The 24,586-nt window shown below is 38.2% G+C and overlaps 1 protein-coding gene across 1 annotated transcript in view; it reads left to right on the top strand.

The window, feature by feature from the left end:
• Window positions 1–24,586, top strand: part of LOC149149590 (uncharacterized) — a 528,411-nt gene that overhangs the window by 366,529 nt on the left and 137,296 nt on the right. Inside the window, exon 15 of the mRNA XM_089442525.1 lies at window positions 12,069–12,517. Within this exon, the coding sequence (XP_089298651.1) occupies window positions 12,069–12,517 (449 nt within the window). The remainder of the gene's footprint in view (window positions 1–12,068; window positions 12,518–24,586) is intronic.

The following is a 24,586-nucleotide window of genomic DNA, read 5'->3' on the forward strand; positions in this document are numbered from 1 at the left end:
AAAGAAGATGGAGGAGAAGAAATAAGGTTTAAAGTGACCACCTTGGTGGACTAGTGCCTAATCCTTTGGGGAGATTTGGAGTCAAGAGTAATTATGACTATGGACATTGAATTTTCTATCTCAAGGAGGCCTCAAAGACAACTTCACAGAGCATTGGGGCAGCAACTTCAAGAACTTTATACTTCGTTTTGCAAAATTGATTGCTTATCAAGATGAATTTCAATGAAAAAGCATCTCTAGGAACATCCATTCATAATACATGGCCCATACTTGAAGCATCACTATCTAGAAACCGAATTTCCACAACTTCGCATAAATGGATGTAGTAAATTAGCCCTAGTATAACGAAATCCCAGCAACAATGTATGTGACAAAAATAGAAAAGAAAATAGCATTATATTGCACTTACATGTATTAAGAGCAGTGTTTTACGAAACGGCCGTACCGAAACGGAAACGGCCGTTTCGTTCCGTTTCATTAAAAAAAATTCTGACCCGGCCTTTGACCCGGCTCGGCTGGCCGAGTCAGCTATGACTCGGCCGAGTCAGCCAATGACTCGGCCGGGTCATAGCTGACCCGGTCAACCCGGCCGGGTCCTGTCAAAAAACGGCCGTTTCGTTCAAGTTTCCATATGATCTAGGCTGGTAACTGGTTATATCATTCTGAAGTTATTATATTTAGAAACATAATTTTCAACAGGGGTCCTACAGTCGTTACTTTGTGCTAGAGCTTTGGCACTAACTTTTGTGGTGCCATTGCGGGAACCATTGTGTTTGCTACTTCATCGACAGAGTTATTGTTTTTTATCAGAGTTGGACGTGGATCAATTGATCCGTCTTTGGCTCTAGTCAAAGCCAAAAATTGCTACGCCTTATGTTTGGTGTCAGCAGGCCAATGAAGGCTAATGCAGGCCAGATAGGTTAATGGGATGGTGAAAAAGGGCAGAATCAGATATTAATTGCATCCAGAGAATGTCAAGCATTAAATTCTAGCCAAACTCCTGACGAGGTGCTCAGCACAACTATGTTATTTCCACCAATATGATATACAGCTAAAAATTTGAAGCATTGGCAAAGTAGATTTCATGAATCAGTACAGTGAATATGAGAAAGCTAACTAGTTAGAAATGTTATATTTCTATTAGCTGACATATGCCATAAATCTACATATGCCATAAAGCCTACATATGCCATAAATCTTTTTGGTCCAGCATTGACAACCAAAAGTTTATAAAGAATGCTCAAATAAAGGGTCCATGTTAAAAAGTGATGAAAAATAATATACATCATTGTGCACTATGGAAGAATGATCAAGAAGAAAGTGAAATCCTACAATCGTGGGAGCATCCCCTTACTAGGGGAATGGATGGCAGGGAAGTTGGGAAGAGTTAGTCTTGGAGATGATCCATGGATAAGCTGTTTTCAACACTACATACTCTTGAAACCCTTGAAATTATTTCTAAACAAACAAGGAGTTGCATCATTTAGAAGATATGGAAACTTGAATGAAAATCTTTAAAATTATGTTTAAAATATTTAAAATTATGTTTTTTTATAAAAAAAATAAATATTTAATGTATTTTTTACAACGACCGAGTCATTGAAATCGAGCCGGCCGAGTCATTGCCGTTTCCGAGTCCGAGTCCGAGTCGATCCTCGGCCGAGTCCGAATCCGAGTCCGTTTTGTAAAACACTGATTAAGAGTATATCCAACCATCAAGAATTTGCCAATCAAGAAGCTCTAAGACAAGAGAAAATAATCCAAACATCAAAATTTATTGCATGCTCCAAAATTCATCCTCCAAGAAGGATAGCGAAATTCTCAAGAGAGATACAAGTCCAATCCAAGTGATGATGCTAAAATGAATTCACATCACTTGTATTTATACTCTTCTAATGAGTTCGATTTAGCCTCTAGAATAAAATAATGTGCAAAATAACTAACTTTTGGTGACAAGCCCACCAAACTAGCTTATAAACAAAAGAATAAGCCTCTCAAGAGATCGAATGATCAGTAGTACATGTCGTTGGGCTTTCTAAGAGACCTGATGAAGTCCATAGGTGCCATAATGATAAATAGGACTCCCAAAAGTAGTGGACAAGGGGTTGGCCCCTTGTTCTCCAAATAATAAACCTGTGGTGCTCCCAATGGGTGTGGGGGCACACAGGTGTCCTCATGGGTCTCCAAGTAGATTGAAGATACATGTAGACCATCTGCAAGGCCTTGGATGATGATGTAATTGATGCCACAACATCATACAGGTCCTAGGTCATCTGCCAAGTGCATGATACAACTGTGGAGTTGGCTGGACATGGTGAACTAGGTGCAACTTCTTCGTCCAATAGATGAAACTCGAGCAATCCCTGAACATCTTTGGGGATCCATGGACTGTTGTCTATTGCTGAGGAGGCCCATGGCTCTCTAGACACACCCTACATGTGCCAATGTAGCCATCTGGAGAGTTAGGACCCCATATAGGGAGACCAAACCCAAAGTGGAGACCACCTGCAATCCTACATAAAATCCAATGCGTCCCCTAGCCTTCCAGTACAATAAGTCATCAAAGAAATTCAGTAAAAGAGCTTACAAACCATGGACAATAGGTGGGGACTTCATATTGGCATGCCCTTCCATAGTTGGCTTTGGCATGTGCTAATGTCTCCAAGCTCCAAATGGGGTTAACCAAGTCCTATTAGGTGGTTTCCACTTCTAAAGGGGATAGTATGTCCAAGGTACATCCTTTAAAGTGTGGTGGCATGTGATAAAGGGATGAATGGAGTAGTGAATGAAAGGGGTAGCCCTGGGTCACATGTTGGGTTCATAGTATTCAAAACTGGCCCAGCTAACAAGTTATCGGTCTAACTGGCTAGTTAGTAGGCCCACCGGTTGGAACCGGTCAAAAAACCTGGTCAGACACCCTGTTTGGCCAAAAATTGGAGCTAACCGGTCCTAACTGGCCTGTTTAGGACGGAACCGGCCAATTTATGGTCAAACCGGTCGGTTTTGTCCTAAACCGACCGATTTATTGCCAGGGCAAGTATGACCCCCACAAAATGCATTTTTGTGAGTTTTGAAGCTGTTTTGAGGGAAATTTGTGGTTGTTTTCCTCCAAAAATTGTCCCTCCAAGGAAAACATGCCTACTTAAATTTTTAACATTACCATGAAATGACTCAGGATGTTTGAGAGTGGTTTCGACCTCATTGGATTTCATATGGAGAAACTAGAATTTTAGATTTCATTCAAAGTTGAGCAGACTTAATGGTTTTCAGGATTTCATGGTTTGGTGGTAAACAATAAATGCAATCGGAGCTCCAAATGATGAGCAAAACCCCTGATCTAAATCCCATTGTGTTGGACAATATTGATCCAATATCAGAATGGGTGGAGGAGACTGAAGAACCTGTGTTTGAGGCTGATTTTGATATTGACATGGCTTTAGTGGGGATTGAAGCAAATTATGTGGTGGCATCAGAACCAGGATCAGTAGCAGCAACAAGGAAAGGCAAAGAACCAATGGAAGGAACTAGTCATGCAGGTCGACAAACTCGTGCTTCCATTAGGTCCACTTCTATTGTTATTGGTGGCATTGATACTAAGGTTGCAGATCAGGCTGAGGCATCCTCAGACTCTGAACCAGATGATGTCTATGTAGCTCCTGATGATGATCTTGTGGCTAGTAGTGGTGATGAACTTGATGATTGATCATGTGTACACTGTAGACTTGTAGTAGGCCAATGGCCTCATAGCTTGCAACATTGTTTTTGGACTTTATAGGCCATTTAGAGCCTCATTGCTTATGTATTTTGCTATTTTGTCGATGTATTGCACTTGATGCCATTTTGATATATTCACCTTTACATGGTATATAAATGAGCAAACTTTGCATATTTTGTCTCTATTGGCTTGGAATTATGGTTTTAAATCTTAAAAATAGTTTTGTTTCATTAAAAATTAATTATTTAATGTATTTTTCTAAAATTGGTTCGTTTAGACCAAACCAGTGCCAGTTAGATCGGTTTTGGTCGGTAAACCGGTTCATTAAGTGGACCGGTCCGGTCACCGGTTCCAGTTTTAAAAACTATGGTTGGGTTACAAGGGTAGCTAATACAAGGGAAGCCCACACTTGGGTATATAATTTATAGGAGGGAGCAATCATGGTACATGAGGTGCCACGACCTTGATTTTTCCACCCTTCTTTATATGTCTTTTATGATTTTCTTAATTGATTGCTCGGGGCTCAAGAGGTAAGAGCATGATGTGTGAGATATAGGAGTGGTTACTCACTTTAAGGTAGGGTGGTTCATTGCCCACCAGGGATTGGACAATCATGGGTTCCTAAATGATAAAGGAGGTTCATCTAGGGCCTGTAGGAACCAGGGTGATGGCCATGATGGTGGGGTAGAGCTCATGTATTGGATATTGCCCACATGCTAAATGTGTTTGTCTCGACCATCTTTTGCATTTTGTAATACATTTTCCTGTTGAATGTGGCCAATTATGCTTTTACTTTTCTTTTTACTTGCATCAACATCTGAGGCATCATTCCAGGCCCGACCCAATGTGTGGTCAAGGGGAAGGGGAAGGGTAACCTTATGTGGACCCAGTGGAGGAATGTGGACATAGGTGGGAGAAATGACGAATGGGGTTATAGCGAGTGGAAGGGGAGTAATATATATGGATGAGGGAGTGGGACCACGCAACCAAAATCAGGGTTTCGCACGTAGTACCATCCCTAAAGGCCAAGGGTCAGTAAAAGAGAGCATCCAAAAGAGGTCTAAGGTACAAGAGCACAAAAGTATCCCACTCTTTCTGCTGAATCCCCCCATTAATCCATGCCCAGAAGTGTCCATAATAAGCAAACTACAATACTCAATTACCGAATGACAAGGTCAACCTTTAGGTTCGGGAGGCCCACCTTCAAACATACGATCATAACAGATCGGTGAGGGACCACATGGCTGGCTCAGGTAGCGGAGAAATGGCACAACGAGCTAGTTGCTGGCTGCAAGGGGTTGTTGGTTGATGGTTGAGGACCATCTTGGAGAAAAAATTTCTCCTAGGGATATCACCCACAAAATGGTGCGTAACAGGCCCCATTTTTAGATCAAATACTCCCGCAAGCATCTTGCAAAGCCAAGCTGCCTCACAACTGGCCATACTCGCTTCCATGTACTCTACCTCTGCTAAACTGAGTGCCATTGATTGTTGCTTCCTGTTGAACCATGAGATCATGATTGATCCCAAGCTGAAACAACATCTAATGTGGACTTTCTTTCTACCACACTCCCTACTGAATCAGAATTTGTGTACCCTTGTAGATCCATTCCTCCAACTCTGACATATCTTAGTCCAATGTGTATTGACCCTCACAAGTATCTTAGCACATGCTGCCACCTAATGAACTTGTCTCGGCTCCACGTGAACTGGCTAAGTGTGTTCACAACATAACATATATCTGGCCTAGCATTGACCATATACATCAAAAAACATATCAACTGCCTATACAGTGTGGGATCCACTAATTCACCTTCAGAAGCACTCATCTTCTTCAAGTTAGTGATCATAGGTGTCGACACAGACTTGCAATCCTCCATCCTGAATATCCTCAAGATCTACACTACATACTTGCCCTGCCTAGTGAAAATATCTCATGGTTGTTGCCACACCTCAAATCCCAAAAAGTAGTGCATCGAGCCAATGTCCTTATTCAACATTTTATTAATATTATTAATAGTTTATTCATATTAGTTCTCTTATATTTCATTTATCTTTTAATTAAAAGTAAGATGTTTTTAGTTATTAGGTTATATTTCTTAGTTTAAGTTATAAAAATTTTATGCCTTACTTGGCTTTATTAAACATAAATGAAAGAATTATAAAATAAAAATTAATTAATTGATTAATTGATAAACAGTTAGGTCTAATCCCTATTTATCCCATTTTACCTTTAGTAGATAAATATAAATAAATAAATTTAATAATCAAATTAACTAATTAATTATAAATAGTTGTATTTTTATCCCAGTTTTTTCATAATTCTTCCTATTACAGAATTAACATAAATTTATATATTTTATTTAGTTTTAAGTTAAGAAAATACTACATATATATAAATAAACTTAGGAAACAAGTCAAATATTTAACTAACTAATTAGGTTATCTAATTAATAAACATTTATTAATTTTTTCTTAATATTTCCTATCATAATTCCTATAATAATACAAGTCTTTATATAGTTTATGTAGTTTTAAAATAATAAAGAGTATATTAATTTATTAGGTTTCAGTTTTTAGTTTAAGTTCATTCTAGTTAAATACAAGCAAATATATTTAGTTACAAATGGAAATAAAGTTATCTAACAAACAAACTAATTAATTAATTAATTAACTAATTAATTTTCCTTTCCCTATCTCTTGGTCCAGTCAAGTATAGTTGTTGCTCAGTCTCTATCTCTTGGTCCAGTCAAGTATAGTTGTTGCCCAGTCTTGTGTAGCCGTTTCCTTGGTCAAATGTAGTTGTTTCTTTCTAGCTGTTGAATGATCTGTTTTCTCTGTTTAACTTGTAGCCATGATCTGGTTCTTCATTTTGTCCTGATGATGAACCACACTTGTTGGTTTGAAACGCATTGACAAATGAATTTTGATGTGATTTTCGCCGAAAACACTTCTCAATAAAGTTGAAGCTTATGCATGTGAGAGATTTAAAATCAAGAAAGATTGCATGTGGATTGGAATGAATTAATTCTTAAGTATGAAGTTAAGTGTTTAGAAGTTAAGAAAACTAGAAGCAAAAAATTAGTCAAACCATAAAAATTCCCTCCTCAAATGAGGAAGGGGGATGCCATGGGAAAAATCCCAAGCTCCCTCAAAACATAAATTTTATTTTATTAGTGCTTGAGATGGATTAAAATGTTTTTAAAGGGCTACCCACAATATGAGAGATCTTTATAAACTGCAGAAATTTAACAAGCCTACATTCTCTCTCATAAAATATACAACAACAAGCTACAAGGCTCAATAAGGCCCTTCAAAAAGATAGTTGCAAGGCTCAATAAGGCCCATGGCGTAAGTGAACTTTCTCCTTCCCCTGAAATGCTTACGGCCTCCCTTGAGTGCTCACGATTTCCCTTGAAAAATCGATCCTTGAAATGGGTGAGGGGGTCCTGCATGCACACAAGTAAGTAGTTTCTCAATGTCTCTCCTCAAAGCTCTTTGTTGTCCAATGCTTCAAGCTTATGGGTTGCAAAATGAAAACCAAGAATTAGTTGAAAATAAATCAAAACCAACAAACTAGAATACAAATTTAATGTACAAAAATATTAGCTCAAGTATTGGGAGTAAACCTCCATACTTTCCTAGTTTTGATGATAGCGCTTGAATAGCAAATATGACTCTGAAAAAAGCTAGAATCAAATAAGTATTTAAATGATGATCAAATAACTATATGTTGGAATTTCTAAGTCTGGCATGTTAAAAACCCTTCATGCACTTTACTAATTTATTCCTACCTACTTGTTCTGTTAATTAACAAGTTATTTACCATGTAAATACTGGAACTAAATACAAGTACATGCTCAACACATTACAGATCATCAACTGAAGGAAATAGAAACAAGCACACAAGTGACACCGTTGTTTTTGGACTAATGTCCCCGGAAAAACCCAATGCGGGAAAATCGGTGCAACTATCTGAGGGTTTGATTTATTAAATAGTTTCAAAATAGAATCTGGGTGCCAAATCCAGCTCACCCAACAAAGAAAAATCTCAGCAGTAGCTCCTGTCTACTCGGAAGCAGATATTCCGGCTGAAATCCCGGATAAACAACCTGGTAGCTCCATAGCTCCAATATGCCCCACGAAACCCCAGCGTTAGCCTCTAGGGACTGTGTCAGCCTCTCTCTGGCCCAGCATTAGCCCAGTGTCACTTTGGCTTGGCCCGCGTCAACCTCTGGAGGCAACGCATTAGCCCTCTGGCCCTCTGCATCACCCATGCTGGCCCTCTGAGGCACTACGCAGCTCTTGGCTACCTCTACGTGAGCCCTAGCTGGCTCTGCGTGAACCCTTGGCTACTTTTATGCCCCTCTCTCCGGCTACTGCATTGATCCTCTCGGCGCTATCTCTGCTTTTCTGCTTCTATATTCACTGCCCCTCAGCTGCAACTCTGATCACTCTCTCAACTTTCTCAACAAACCCAGCCCCAGAAAGTCGAAATCTTGATCTCTTGGTGTGTTCTCCAAGTGACCCTCAAGCCTCCTCTTATACTTTTCTCATTGACAAATCAACGACCAAGATTAAGTCCCTAATCAAAGGCTAAGATTAGATCGGGCTTGATCCATGACTTTTGGACCATTCTAACATAGTTTTATATTAATTCACATTAATATTTTATTTTCCCTAAGTTTAGACTTAGGGACTCCATTGAAAATATTAATTATTTTAACATCTCCCGAACTGTTTAGAATTTGCCCAAACCCTTTTTGGGTATTGGAGATTTCATGTGCCTTAGCCTCTCCACCAATTTTCGTGGCTAGAGCACATCCGATGCTACCCCAAATCAACACTATAGAGTAAAGAAACTCTCTCTTGCTTCATTGGATGGAAGGCTTTGGAGTGGATGATGTCAAAGTCTTGAATCGCTGTGGCTCTAGGAGTTGGTTGATCTCGTAAATATTTCCCCCACTTCTGGATGGGTTCTTTCACACAAAACAAAAATCTTTCCTCATAGCGCCAAGAGAACATAAGCCATGTATCACAAAATATTAAAAATATGCAAGTACAAATAGGCAGAATCTCCTCAAGCCCAATAGCTCATAACATAATACAATATGAGAGCCCATAGTCTCATTATATAGAGATTTGGGAGCAAATCCCAAGGAAGAATGCACGTGAAAACTAAACTTGGAGTAAATGCTAAGGAAAGATAAGTCAAGTTCGATGTGGAGAAGATAGAGACACCAAAGCAAAATCGAATTCCATATGTGCACCTCAAGGGAAATCGAATTCCATATATGGCATAGTAAACTCATCCATGAGTGAATCCAAGTATCGTGATAACTCCAGTCAACAAATGCAAACTCGAACTAAGTGATGCCACATTTGTAGATGATCCCAAGGTAGCTCTGCATAGATCCCAGGAACTGCGTGATCTCCTCCAAGAGAAACTCGTGGTCCTCCAAAGTGAAACTCGTAATCCTCCAAAGTGAAGTGCTAAGTGTAGAAGCACTCGAGCTAACAGTGAGAGAAGTCCCCACGAAATCCTCAGTCCAAATATTCCATTGAATATTCCTTCAATGCATGAGCTCCTCTAATTAATTCGATTTTCCACATGTGCAACTGCTGCTTTATCTCTGGGAAATTCGATTTTATGAAATAATGGTGTATTTATGATGCAGTGTGCTCAGTCATCCTCCACATGTCCCTTGACTCAACTCTTTGACTTAGGATAATTTCCAAGTCATTTCCATGTCATTCTGTCACATGGAATAATTTATTTCTCTCTATTTTATTTAATTCTAGCCTAATTAAATGCCACAATTTCCACTAAACTTAGGAAATGTGGGTTTTGAGGGTCCATAACACATTATTAACCCGTCAAAGTGTGTCGTAGTAGAAAGTTGAGGGTGAGAGGTGTAATTTTTATTACTCCTACGCCATACAACTTCTCTAAACAACACTTATTACATTACATATACAATTTTTATTGCGATTTTTGACTAGCAAGAAATATAAAATATTAAAAAATGACTACCTAGAACTAACCAAACTCCACGGAATTTTTTGTGTGATCTATCTAGTATGGTAATATACATCAACTCTGGACACTAGGACTCACCCAAGGCCTCACCATCAAGCCGTACTTTGGATTTGGGGTAAATTTGGAGGAAAAAACTCGATTAATTATTAAGTCCTGGTAGGGAGATGATAATTAACCAAGTGAAAAAAACCTCCCAGAGTAATACTCACTTGTTGGCAAGGTCCCAAGCTACCTAGGCCTGTTATAGACTCAAAACTCATCATTACTAGCATCACTTATTACAATTCCCCACAGGGTGTGGAATCTGGGTACAAGAGAAAATGATGAGAAGTAGAAGTAGAGTTTAAAAACTCTAGTGATCTGATGATATTTGATGGTACAAGTGTCCTTTGGTACATCCTTGGGCATGGAGTCTTCATATAATCATCAAGTGCCACTCCAATGGTCAACATGTCCTTGACCAACAAATCACAAAGAAATGTCAAACGTGTAGTCCTTGCCATCTTCCTTATGCGATCTCTAGTTGGTGTAGAATGAGGAATGAAATGCATCATAAGGTATTCTCATATTCATTAAGATCAGTTCAATGAGTTGCCCTTATTTTTTCAGAAAATTCTTCCCACATTCTTCCAACATCAACCGCAGCTCCTTGATACAAGCTAAATAGCTCTCAATCCTTTCAAAGGAATGGGAATGAAGAGAGATCAACCCTTTCTCTTGCTGCATGACTTGACTTTTGTCAACTTTGTCAAACTTCAACATCTTCCAGATCTCATGAGGATAGCCAATCCCGCTTGTATGAAAACAAATTTCTTGAGCAATATAGGTTGTCATGACCCCAACAGCCTCGTCATCCTTTCCATCGATGACAAACTTCATTTGGTCATCCTTCGGCTCTGGAATGGTGGTCTTTGTATACTTCCAAAGCCCTTTCCTCTTTTGCAGGGTTTCCATGTCTAATGCCCAAATATCATAATTGTGTCCATTCAAAATGACAAGATTATCTTGGAAGCCATCTTCAAAATTCTAGTAGATCTGAACAGTTCAAATAGGTTCTAGTGAACAAATTAATCAACCCAGAGTCAATCACTACAAGATCTGACTCAGCACAATTTGAAGAGAACAAGGCTAGATTAAAACTGATAATTCTGATACCATGTTGGGGAATGAACCTGAACAGAAAACAAATAACATAATCTAAAAGAAATAAACAGAAGACTAATCTTGTTCTGTTATGATGGGTGGTGTTTAAAGACACCATTACAGCACTTAAGGACAACGCATTGTGATCAGAAAATCACAATGCATGGTAGTGAGATAATTCATCACGACACAATCAATATGATTCACAACTTAGGATCAAACAGAGTACTCTGCTTTTATTTCTATGTTAATAGCTCTTCAGAAGAGGTTAGGAATTCCTTTTTATTTTCTGATCGTAAATATTCAAAACAGAAAGAAAAAAAATCATCTGAGATTAATTCTCTTGCTTCTATATAAATTTTAAATCAGGGCCTTAATGAAACTACATTTCTGAAATTTCTCTTTTGCCCTTCACTTCTAGATTTATTTTTTTGGCTGTCTGATATTCTCAAGATAATTTATATTAGCTACTATGTTCTGCACTTCATGGAATGTTTATGGAGAAATGTGCAATACTACAGCTATATTTAATAAATCTGTAGTACTGTTTTACAGAAATTGTGTGTAAAGTTGTGTAAAGAGCAGTTGGTTTTGTTATTTAGATTGAAAACAAAAGAGCACCAAAACATGAAGAAAATTTGATAGCCAGAAACCTAACAATTGACAAACATAAGTGTCATCAGTTAAAAATGTTTAAAAGTGTGAAAAATATATATGCAACGTTCAAGGATAGTTGTACATATGATAGAAGAAGTAATCATAATTGACAATCAATTGGTGAGGGTCCCAAAAAGATTAAATTGGCAATGATAGGGAAACAATCAGGAATCAGAAATATCGGGCAATTTCAGCCAGTATTGGTGCACCTGTAGTGTTAAACGAAATAGCCGGGATTATTTCCAAATAGTCATTTTGCTGATTGCATTGGTATTTAATTCAATTAATCAGAGATTATATCACCTATGGTAGATATTGACTGTTGATAACAAGGATATTATTTTCCAAGTGAACGAAACCATGATTACCACACAAAATTTGAACATTATTGTAATCATCTTCCATGTTGATATTACTTAAGTAGGTAAATGTTTTAATGTTTCTTTTTGAAGTAATTTCAGGAAGTAAATATGCATGGTCTAGTTTTTAATGCCACGGTATTCCTACTTGCAGGTAAATTAGCTTCAGTTGGTTGGCACATTTTACTCAGTATCATTGATCCTCCCTACACTCTTATCTCAAGCTTGCATATGGTGCTTTCCTCTGTTGACGATATTACGGGGCAGAATGGATTTCTTCCCTCATCATCAACAATTCTCTACTTTTTCAGATGGAATAGATTTATAATGCCAAGTGTCCTGGGTGCTGTGATATCCATTTTACTCCTCTTTCTCTGTCTTTGGAAATTGGAATCTTATATGCTTAATCCAGAATCAAGAGATGCACAGTCACATGGTCTTGGAGAGGAACCTGAATTACCCACAGAGGAACAACAGACTGAAGATATTGAAATTGAGAAGGAAAAGGTTCAATCATGCCTTGCATCCTGGGAAACTCGTCACTCAGTGCATGATGCAGAAGAGCTTGGAGTGGACCCAATTCTCTGTCGTGGCATTAGTAAGGTAATCCTTTTCTTTGGTATATAAATCAGAAAGGATAGAAATTACTAATTAGTCACGTCTTGATGATATACCATCATATTGCAACTTTAAGAAAGCCCTAATGTTTGACCATTTCTATTAAGATAGTTTGTAGCAAATATTTCTTACAGCTTCTTATGGTACATCACTTTGACTTTTGTTTGTGGTATTCTGTTATGGGTTACACTCGCATAAGTTAAATTGAGTAGATTCACATTCTCACTTAAAAGCTGGTTAAAAGTCATAACAGGTTTAGTTTTAAAGCATGTAAACAATAGCATATGCAATAACCGCTACATCAAACTAAAATCCGTATATGAGTTGTATTCTTTGAAGAAAGAATGGCCAGACTTCCATGAATATAGCATAGTTCCCAATCAACTGTATTGGATTAGTCATTTTGATGAGAACTTGTAGTCTATATCACACGGTTCAATTTTGACAATGATCAAGTTTGATTCGAATTCAATTTTTTTGATAAGGTTTGGATGAGGTTTGCCATTAAATATATATATATATTAAAAAATAAAATATCACATAAATTAATAAACTATGTATACTTGTGTATTTATCTATTTCTATAACTTAAACTAATGCAGCAATATAAAGTAAATTGTTGATAAATGCCGATAGTCATCAATCCATAATATGCATCAAAGCACTTACTTCATAATACATTTCATGTTATTAAAATTTAAAAAAAATCATAAAACTAACTAAATTATAACTTTATTTTAAATTATTATTCTTATTATTAACTATAAAAAGAATTAACATATAAGTTATATACATTTGAAAAAACATTGAACAAAATTCTTATCCATGGAGATTTACCCCCACTTTACTATGAAGATTCTTAATTCGTAAATAGTCTTTGTTACGAGATCGTGGGTGGGTTGTTGAGAAACTAAGCTTAGGGTAGATTAGGCTTGATTCCTCTTAACTTGAGAATTACTTGTGAATGTTTTAATGTCTTCTTAGTACTTCTTAAGTGTTCTTCATCAAGCAATTATACAATTGTTCAGTGTTTGAAGAAAAGCAAAGAGACAAGAGACAACAAAATTAGGCTCCAAGCTAGAGCAAAACCCCACAAGGGGGAAAACTCAACAATCCTTCTCTTAAAGATTCAGATCAAAATGAGATATCCAAGACCAAGACCAGGACCAAAACTTATTGCAAATGTAACTAGCGCCAGTCCTCATAATTGTTAGTGTACTCATTTCAATATGTGTCTTATGTAACAAACAAAAGAAGAAAATAAAAGTTATTATTTTAAAACATGGGTTTCATGCTCTTTATTGATGGTCTTCAAGTAAAAGCATGTTTTATATGCTTCTAGGGTTGGTTAGGTCATAAGATTTATTGTCATGAGTCAAGAGTGTCAACATCATGATTATAAGACCCTTTCAGGCAAGATGTAACTTGTAAAAGAATTATTTTGAGTCTAGAAGGTCATGGAAACCTCCAAAGTACAAGCCGGCCCTGGCAACTTCAAGTTGGCCTAAAGGAGGGAATTCGACCCCTTGGAAAGGCTATAAATACAGGCAGATTCAACCTCATTTGGCACTCACTCACTCACGAGTTCGATCTCTCAAGAAGAAGTTCGATCTGAAGCTGGGAGAAGAAAAAAAAGAAGAGCTAAGGTCTAGAAGGCAAGGAGAATCGAGAAGAAGAAGAAAATTTGGTGTTTGGGCTCTATCTCTCACACGTACGAAAACTAGGGTTTCTGCAGCTTCAAGGTCGAAATTGTAGGTTTGAATTGTAGGAGATTGAGTTGTAGTATCAAGTTGCTAGAAGAGAAAATACTCTGTTTTGACCTCATTGACCTTGGAAGGATCTATGCTGCTTGAAGGAGGATCTCTTGAAGAGCTGAATTAGGGTTTCTGCCGCAGCTACAAGGCGGAAGTTGCAAGTTGAATTTGCAAGGTCGAAGTTAAAGCTAGAAATTGGTTAAAGCAAGATTGAGCCTTGTTGATCTGATCTATCTGGAAGGTCTTCTTGAAGGGTTGACTTGGTACTTGGAGGAGGACTTGGTCTAGGATTTGGTCTTGATTGTCTCATTCCATGGCAGTAAAATTCCACTTTGGACAGCTCTCTTGATGGAGATAATGATTGCATTGAATTCCTCTTTTTGAGAGGGCCAAAATCAACCTAAAGATCACTCAAATCGGATAAGGGAAAGTGAACTTATGAAGAAAAGCCCACTTGTGAATATTTGATAAGGTCAGCCCTAAAGCAAAGTGGACCACCTTGAAAGGCTATATATTAAAGTTCCCTATACCTCATTTGGACACAATGATGAGACACTCTTCCATCTTGGTTTTGGCTCGCACAGATCTGAGGCTCGTCTGTGAAGGATCAGGTTCATTCTGAGGTGAAATTGCAGGGTATGAGGCTCACATCTCTGATTTAGGGTTTTGGGCCCTAGTCGCAGGCACAAAACAGGAGGATCTCGACCACAGTGGCTCCCATAAAGGCGCATGCGTGCTACTGGAGCCTTCTAGTCGCACAAACATCTCACTATGCATGCGACCGGGAGATGAGGGTTTCTACAGTGCAGTTCTGACCCCAGTCACTCGCTTGCTAGTCTTAAGTGTGCGACTAGGAAGCCATAGTCGCTCACACAGCTCCTCCTCCGTGCGACCAGGATCTAAAAGATGAAATTTCAGTCTTCCGAAGATTTCACTCAGTGACCATAGGGTTCGACAGTTGAATACAGACAGTGACAGTTCATTACAGTCTTCAGAATCAAAGTTTTGAGCATATACATTGTTGGGTTCATTTCATGGATGTTGTAGTTGTTTTGTTGGTTAGTTACATAGATGAAGACTATGTCACACAGTTCAGGTTCGAATTCGAATTCGGCAATGATTAAGTTTGATTCGAATTCGAATTTTCCGATGAGGTTCGACATTAAGTTCGACTATACATATTTTTCAACATATATATATATGGCATAAAATAATAAAAAATCAAAATCAATCAATAAAGCTATATGAGTAGTAGTGAGCACCCACAAGCCACAAATCACAACTATTATTAACTTCACACACCAGGTGGCAGGGACAAGCAACATCTAGAAATTGGATTCAGGAAATTGCAGAGAATGCAACATGCAGTGGCAACACTGAGCACAGTAGAGCGAGTACACTCAGGTTGATGTTGGCTTGTGAAAGTCTGTTGATAGCCATGGTAAATAAAGTCAAACCAGTGGCCACCGCGGGAAACTAACTGTTGGGAAGCAAAACAAGAGAAAAACATGTGTTGTCCATGGTTTTTCTCATAAACCTTAAAACAACTGACAAAATCAGCTTGAACTCTATCCTTGAACACTAAAAAAATTTTAAAAAATTTATAAAATTTGGCTTGAGGTTCGTCTTAAGGTTCGCCTTCAGGTTCGAATTCGTTGAGGTTCGAATTTGTTGATGTTCATATTTGAGGCTCGACTATCAGGGTCGCCGACCCTGAACGAATTTGGATTTTTTTTGGGTTCAGCAAATTTCGAACCTTAAGGTTCAAATTCGGCGAACCCTGTGACATAGGATGAAGATATGGATCATTGTACTCTCTTTTGTTGTATTATTTGATGACAATCTAAGAAAAAGAATTTGCAAGGGTTTTCCCCAAAACCTTCCCCTTGCTCCTTGGTCCATCCTCTCTTGTGACATATTTCCACAAGGGATATTTCTCAATGTTACCTTTAGGAGGAAGTCTTCCCTCAACATTACTTGCAGCGGACTCTGATGACATTGGGGGAGGAGGGGCATCTCCAATGGGGACATTCTTCCCCTTCCTTTTCCCCCTACCTGCTTCCCTTGATTGAGCCATGAATACTGTAAAAAAACTAAACAAAACATGCACGAATTTGGAAAAGAAATGCATATACAAACTGTTGTAATACAAATGCAAAAAAATAGAGATGAAATGCACTTACCTGGTGCTTGAATCTCCTTGAAAGTGCTCCAAACCCTTGGCTCCTTGCTCCAAACTTCTAACAGCAAACCCACAACTCACTATTTGCAAAAGGAATGAGAGAAAATGGTAAAGAAAAATAGGAATGCGCCCTTTTTAATGGCCTGCGGGTTCCTTTTCGCCGGATTCGAATCTGATTTTCGGGACACAATCCGGATTCGATCGTATCCCATTAGGACACGTTGTGTCCCGAAAATCGGATTCGAATTAGGTCGAATCGAATCCGATTCGTAGGATTCGGACACTTGGGCAAAAATCAACGAATCCGGTTTCATAGGATATAACTAAAGAACACAAGAAGAATAACTAAGTTCACAAGCAAATATTAAGGTTAAGAAAAATAAGATATAAATATGTTGCCACTTTACATTTCCCAACATGGTTTGAGAGCTAAAGTGAACAAGGAAGGCAGTTGGAAGGACACTAGAAGGATTTGCCTTTCAAGGGGAAGGAAAAAGGAAACTCTCAAGGAGTGTCTCTTAAAGGAATGTAGTTAAAGACTTATTGGTGGAAGATCTATTGATCTAGGAAGACCAAGGACTACATCAATCTCGCAAGAAGGGTGTTGATCTCGCAAAAGGAAGGCTATTTAGAAGGCATCAATCTTGGAAGTTGTTGGTGGAAGATTCTTAGGGAACACCTTTCAAGGAAGTTTCTTCAAAGATCTTGAAGGCATCAAGAAGATTGAAGACATCATCAAGGATTATCTTGGTCTCAAGTAAGTATCATATTATTACATCACGTCTGAATCTTCAAGTCATACAGGGTCTTTTTGCAAGGAGAGAAATAAGCTCGTTGGGGCATCAAACTATCTAGCATGGATGAAAATAATTGACTTGATACTCATGGAACAAGAAGTGATGGAATATGTTATTGGGGAAATCACTGAACCAAGCAAAGACAAGACACAAGAACTAGCGAAGTTCAAGAAAGGGGATGTAAGAGCTCAAAGGATCATATTTCAATCAAGGATTCTCTTGTTCCATTTGGTGCAAACTTGAAGACTTCCAAGGCTATGTATGACAAGCTAGTGAATTTGTACTCTGTAAGTACAATAGGACAAAATATGTCTTTGCGGAATAAGTTATATAGAATGAAGAAATCAAAGGATGAGGATGTGGCATCCTTTCTCATGAGAGTCTCTCAACTAAGAGACCATCTACAAGGACGTAGGGAATCAAATTCTGATTCGGAATTGACCATCCATGTACTAAATGCATTACCACCAAATGGAGTAGCTTTGCAACAAGCATCTACTCCAAGAAAGATTCAACTCCCTTTGATGAGTTGTGGGCCCAATGCATATTGGAAGAATAAAGGATCAAGGTCAAGGATGATATTGGATCAGATGAAGCCTTTCTAGCCTGAGTCAAGAAGCAGAACAGTGTTACTTGGGAGCGGGAGCGACATTTTCAGAAGCTCCTGGTTTGGGAGCAAATCTCGGAGCGTTTTTTATATAATATATATATTTTTTATATTTTGATACATATATGTCAACAAAAACATGTAAAATAATGAATTAGATATAAAAAACATAAAAAAACATAGATTGCACCATATAACAACAATCATCTAGAAGTTATAATCTTCATCAACCACGTCCACAAGTTAGTAACATAGTAACATACAACATATTGAGTCTCATGATTCATCAATCTTAAAGTTTCAAGCTTTCAAAATTCAATATATAACATTTATCATCATTGATCATCAAAGTTGTACTTGTAAGCTAAGTGTAACCATTACAACAAATAATATCTAACATGAAATGAAAATGTTATAAAATGAAACAACATTCAACTTTCATGAAGCATCATATTCATAATTCATTACTAATGAGTTATAATTGCCAACTTCAAACTTGTCATATATTGTTTAAAAAAATATCATAATAAATATGAAAGAGTCAATAATTATAAAAGCTACTAGAAACTAGAAAAGAGAAGTAAATGTATTATCTATTTCTTATGCTTGGGCCTCTTGCCACCATGAGAAATGTCTAATTTTTTAGTCTTGTTGGAAAATCAGGATCTTTGTCATTAATATCACCCTCCAAGCATTAATATCCAAAGGTATCTTTGTCATTACCTCTATATTTGTATAGGGATCTTTGTCATTAATATCACCCTCTAAGCATTAACATAAGATAGAAAAAGCATAGCATGTTAAGTCAAGTTTTTGTTTGAGTGATGCGTACATTTTTAGGAGGGTCATGATAGAGGAGTTCGACAACCATTGTCACTAACATCAAGGTACATAGAGGGATTGGTGCTCTTGATTAAATACGAGTTTCATACCCTAATACATGACAAAATTCAATGGAAACATTACAATCCCCCAATCCGGAAATCCTAAAACACTGATAAGTCTGCTGGATTTTGAATGAAATCTAAAATTCTACTTTTTCCATATGAAATCCAATGAGGCCGGAACCACTCTCAAACATCCTGAGTCATTTCATGGTAATGTTAAAAATTTAAGTAAAAGGATAAAAATGAAGATTAAGGAGAATGTCACTTTTACTTTAAGAATTTAACATTACCATTAATAGCATATCAATACTAGGGCCTAGACTTGATCATTGCTGCCCCACTCAAAAATTGTTTGTTTCTTTCAAAAAAATTGCATTTCGAACATCGCTAAAAAAAAAATTGCAAAACAGGCAAAATGCTCCCGAAAACGGAGGGAGCTAAAATTTTTTTAGGGAGCGCGCTCCAAAAGGAAGCGATTTCGGGAGCTCGCTCTCGACCCGCTCCCGAGTCGCTCCCGCCCGGAGCGTGGATTGGGAGCGGGATCGAGGGGAGGGGGGCAACCCTTCCTTCCAGCAACTTCGATCTAGATCTTCGACCTTGCAGCAGCAACACTTCGACCCAACAAATCTAGAATTTCGACCTTTCCAACAACAGAACTTCGACCCAACACATTTAGAATTTCGACTTTCCCAGCAACAAAAATTTAATCCATCAAATAGCCTAGTAAATATTGTATAAAAGAGAGAGAGCGATAGCCCAGAAACTTCGACTTGCAATTATTCCTTCTTCTCCTTGAACTTCGCACTTTTTCTGCACTTCCCTGATGTGTTTCAAACTTGTTGAGTTGATGTCCAAATAAATCAAACTACTCTTGTATATATAGCCTCTTCTGTGGGTCGAATTGTCCTCTTGTAGGCTGACTTCATCAGGCAAGGGCCGACTTGGTGTGGAGGTGACAAATTACATTTTTGACTCAATAATAATTCTTTTTACATGATTCAAAAGCCCAAGAAGGGTCTGATTAAATGGACAATGACTCTAATGACTTAGCATAAAACTTGAAGTCCCCCGTGGGGACTTTGACCTATAAAATGATGACCCAAGCATGAAACCCATGCTTTAATAAGTCATAATAATAATAACAAAAATTTCTTTGACTCAAATATAGATATGAAGACCGAACCTAGTTACATTCTTCAATATCTAGGAGGGTCGTTGGAAAGCCAAATGATGTCAAAAATGTGCCTCATTATCATCAAATAAATGGAATATGTGTGAGCAATGAGTGGTGCCAAAGGATCCCATGGCATGGCTATCTACTCTCTGCTATAGTGGAGGCCCATGGCTCTCAATGCACACCCTACAAATGCCAATTGTTAAAATTTAGCAACTCAGGGATGAATTTCTCCTAGAAGAAATCATATCTTTCAGTTTTGTCTGGCCCACCTATAATAAAATTTCATTTCTGACTATTCTAATATGACTTTCCAAAAATAGTAAGTCACATCTCAATTTGGAAGTGACTTTCCAAAAATAGAAAGTCATGTCTAAATGGTCAAGGATGATCTTGACATATCGAATCCACTTTAAAATCAAATCAATCATGATTATACAAGTCAAGAATTAGTATTTTATCCTTACTAGTATTATTCTTATTATGATACTATTACTTATAAAATAGTCTAAAGTCATTACCTTTAATGGATTAATAAAAAAAATGAATTCTCAACAGTCTCATGGAATAAGCCATTTAAATTGAGAATCTCTTACTTGGTAAATCAAACCTCTCTCTTGGAATAAAATAGTAACTCCACACTTAAGATAATGTAACTCTCCCTCACTAATTCGATGTATGGCAAAAGTGTAACTCCTCATTAAATGCACTTGTAACTCCCAAACTCAATTCAATTTGTAACTCACTAAATATTCTCTCATGTGTAAGTGTAACTCTCTCTCTCTCTCCCTATTTTAAATTGTAACTCCTCAAGACAAGTGTACCTCTCTCTCTATTCTTGGGATGAGTTACACTTCTCCTCAAGTAACTCCTCCCTCATGGAATTCAATTCTCCTATTGTTGGCTCAAGGCATGAATTCATTTTGTAACTCCTCTCCTTTCTCATCTATTTAAGCAAGAGCAAGTGAGAGTTGAGAGTAGTATGTTCATTGTGAAGAAGGAGAGAAAGTGTTGAGTGTGTGCAAGAGAAGTGTGAGAGCAAGAGAAAGGGAAGAGCTGGAACAAGTGTGAAGGAAAAGATTTGATCAAGAGAAAGAGGATATCTTCAAGCAAAGAGCAAGAGCACTTCAGCTGCAAGTTGATCAGACATTGGTGACTTTATTCATTCTCATTCTCTCTCTCTGTACTTTGCTGAACAATTGAAGAAATCTAATAGAAGAAGAATCATTTGGGTTTTCCCCCTTGAGGGGTTTTTCCCTGGTCATTGGACCTAAATCTCAGTGTCTCATATTTGTGCTTGGTTGTCTTCATATGATCCTTATGTTTATGTTCTATCTACAATTGTTGATCTGAAAAGTTTTGAAGAAGAAATCTACATTCTAAGTAATTGTAGCGGCAAAGAACATTTAGTTTTCTGCAAAGTACTTTCAAGTCCCAACAAAGTACATTTAGTTTTCTGCATAGATATTTCAAGTTTCAGCAAAGATTTTTTGGATTTTTGCATAGAAATTTCATATTTTTAACACCAATATGACCCTCTGGAGGGCTTGGACTCCGTATAAGGAGACCAAACCCCAAGATGAAGACCTACCTGCAATTTTGTATAAGATCCAATGCTCCTCGCCTTCTAGTACAATAATTCATTAGCGCGATTGAGCAAATGAACTTACAAATCATGGATCCAAGTGGGCACTTCATAGTGGCATGCCCTTCCATAATGGACTTTAGAATGTACAAGTGTCTCCAAGTTCAAGAAGGAAGTTAATCAAGGACCCTATTAAGTGGTTTCAACCTCTAAGGGAGTGACAGGTCCATGGTACATCTGTCATATAGCTGGTGTCATGTGATATAATGATGGAACGAAGTGGGGCATCAAGGGAATGCTGCAAACCACATGCCATGGTACAAGGGTAGCTATGATGAGACAGGCCCACATTTGGGTGTATAGATCTAGGAGGGAGCAATCGTGGTACGAGTTACCTCGACCCTGGTTTTTCCACCCTTCTTCATATGTCATTTGTCGTTTATTGATTTTTTCCTCTATAATTGCTCAGGGCTCTAGGGAATGAGAGCATGTGCAAGATATAGGAGTGATTACTCCCTTTGGGTTGGGCAGTTCATCGCCCACCAGGGGTTGAGACAATCATGGGTTCTTTAATGATGCAAGGGGCCAATATGAGGTAGAGCTCATGTTGGGGGCCAATATGATTATAGGGGTAGAGCTTATGTTGGCTTTTTCCCACGTGCTAAATTTGTATGTCCTGGTCATCTTTTGCATTTTATGGTACATTTCCTGTTGAGAGTGGCCAAATTATTCTTTTTACTTTCCTTTTAGTTGCATCAACCTCTGGGATATCATTCCAAGCCCGACCCAAAGTGTGGACAAGGGGAGGGGGAGACTAACTCCTTGCGGACCCAATGGACAAATGTGGACCAGGATGGGAAATAGGTGGAAAGGGGCTATAATGAGTGGAGGGGAGTGATGTATGTGGTGTCGAGAAGCGGGACCACACAGCCAAAATCAAGTTCTCCCATGTAGTGCCACTCTCAAAGCTAATAGCCAATAAAGGAGATCCCACAGGACTAGGATACAAGATTAACGACCAAGTTGGACAAGGGGATCGGAGTACAAACCAAGTCCATTCTTTCCTTTGAATCCCCCCACTAATCCATGCCCAAAAGTGTCCATGATAAGCAAGTAAAAATACCTTCAAACATACGATCATGACAGATGAGCAAGGGTGCATAATGGCTGGCTCAGGTGACAAAGATAGTGGCACATCGAGCTATCTAAGGGCCACAAGGGGCTGCTGGTAGTCAACTGAAGACATTCTAGGAGAAAAAATTCTCCAATGGGTGTCACCCAGAGGTGGTGGGTAACATTTGGCTCCAACTAGGACATGATCTCTCAATAGAGTGCGCAAACATACTCGAATAGGGAGGTCATGAGAACACCAACAATCTCTTGGGACAGTAGACTTATTACCCGCACATCAAAGACCAAGCACATGGGGCAGCATGTTTTTGCGGTGTCTTATCATCGCCCATGCTTATGTTAGGCCATAAAAGTCAATAGGAAAAAAAAATTGAAGTCTAAATGCAATTCCACCTTAAGTGCAACTGCTTTAGCGTGATAAAAGGAATATGATGTTAGTTTTAATGCGAAAATTAGCATTCAATGCATCCTACCCTAACATACATATCACATCAAACCATTTTTAAGTGTAATCATAAAGCCAATGTAACCAACATATCACTAGATCAATTTAGACATGCCTTCCTATATGATTAATCATGCAATAGACCCACAAGCCAACAAATAAGAAATTACATGGAGGATGATATGGGTGGAAAGCGGGAAAATATGATATCCACATGAAGCTGAAAGGAGTCCTAGATGAGGGAAAAGAAATCAATTTAGAAGCACAGATCCTTTCTTCTAAGCATAGGATGGAAGAATGAATGATCAAACTCAATAATTCCCTATCCCAATCATTGTTATGCTTTGTGGATGCCACCAGGTCATCATGGGAAGGGAAAGGGGATTGAGGAGATGGAGGGGCACAACAAACAAGTTGCTTGATGTAATGGTCACATGAAAAAGGGGTAACAGTTGTGTGTTGATAATCTTGAGGGTATGACTGGGAAGAAGGGATATATCTAATGAGTAGCTTTTCCTCAAGACCTTTCTTAGAATAGGGAGGAGGCTCATGGTCATTTGAGATCATATGAAAAGGGATGAGGGAATGACTTAGGGGTAGCTCAAAATGATGAGCGAGAAAGAAAGGAGGCGGGGGAGGTGAAGTATCATATTTAACATGCTCCCTTTCCTTGAGATTATATTCTAAAGGCTCATCAGTATTGAGGGAAGAGTCCACAAGTGACTTGAATATACTCTCAGAATCACAAGGATGGTAGGGAGAAACAAGGGCCATGTCGATATCATCATCATTAGTATCACAAATAGGGCCTTTCCTAAAAGGAGAACCGATTGCTTCTAACTTCCCTCTTTCAAGCAAGGGAAAATACTGATCCTCCTCCCCAAGGTTATCGATGGATATGTCATCATAAGTAATGCCTGAGATAAAGGGAAGACCAATCACAAATTTGTCCTCCTTATCACTGTTAAATAGGAACACTATCAAAATGAGGACCAACAATTTCCATTTCCCCTCAAAAGGAGGATCATCATAAATAATATCTTTGAGAAACTTAAGGTTAGCCTCAACTTCACTTTCCATATATTCATCCTCCTCATCACACGTGTTCTCAAAATTATCTGTATCACCTTTTTCGTCATGTGGACCTAGGGAGGGCCCATCTTCCTGCGCATTATCCTGATTCCCAAGGTCTTATCCAATCTCTTCATCTTGAGTAGTGAGACCTTCCCTTTGGAGGGCTACTTCTAGGCTTTGACAAGCAACTTCATTAGATTGGAATTTTGGCCCCTTATACTTCAAGAATTTGTTGATCAACTCAATGAAAGATGAAATGATTTTAGGCTCACATGAATCAAGACAACCTCGATGTTCATAACCCATAGATATAATAAATAACTCAATGAAGTTATCTAGGTGAATCACATTTACATCGGAAGCATGCCTAATGAATATTGTTATGTGATCAACTGTTGAACTTGTATTGCCATCAAAT

The sequence above is a fragment of the Pinus tabuliformis genome, chromosome 9 (genome assembly GCF_031772625.1).
Source record: "Pinus tabuliformis cultivar Carrire ecotype Pingquan chromosome 9, CPIR1, whole genome shotgun sequence".
Lineage (NCBI taxonomy): Eukaryota > Viridiplantae > Streptophyta > Pinopsida > Pinales > Pinaceae > Pinus > Pinus tabuliformis.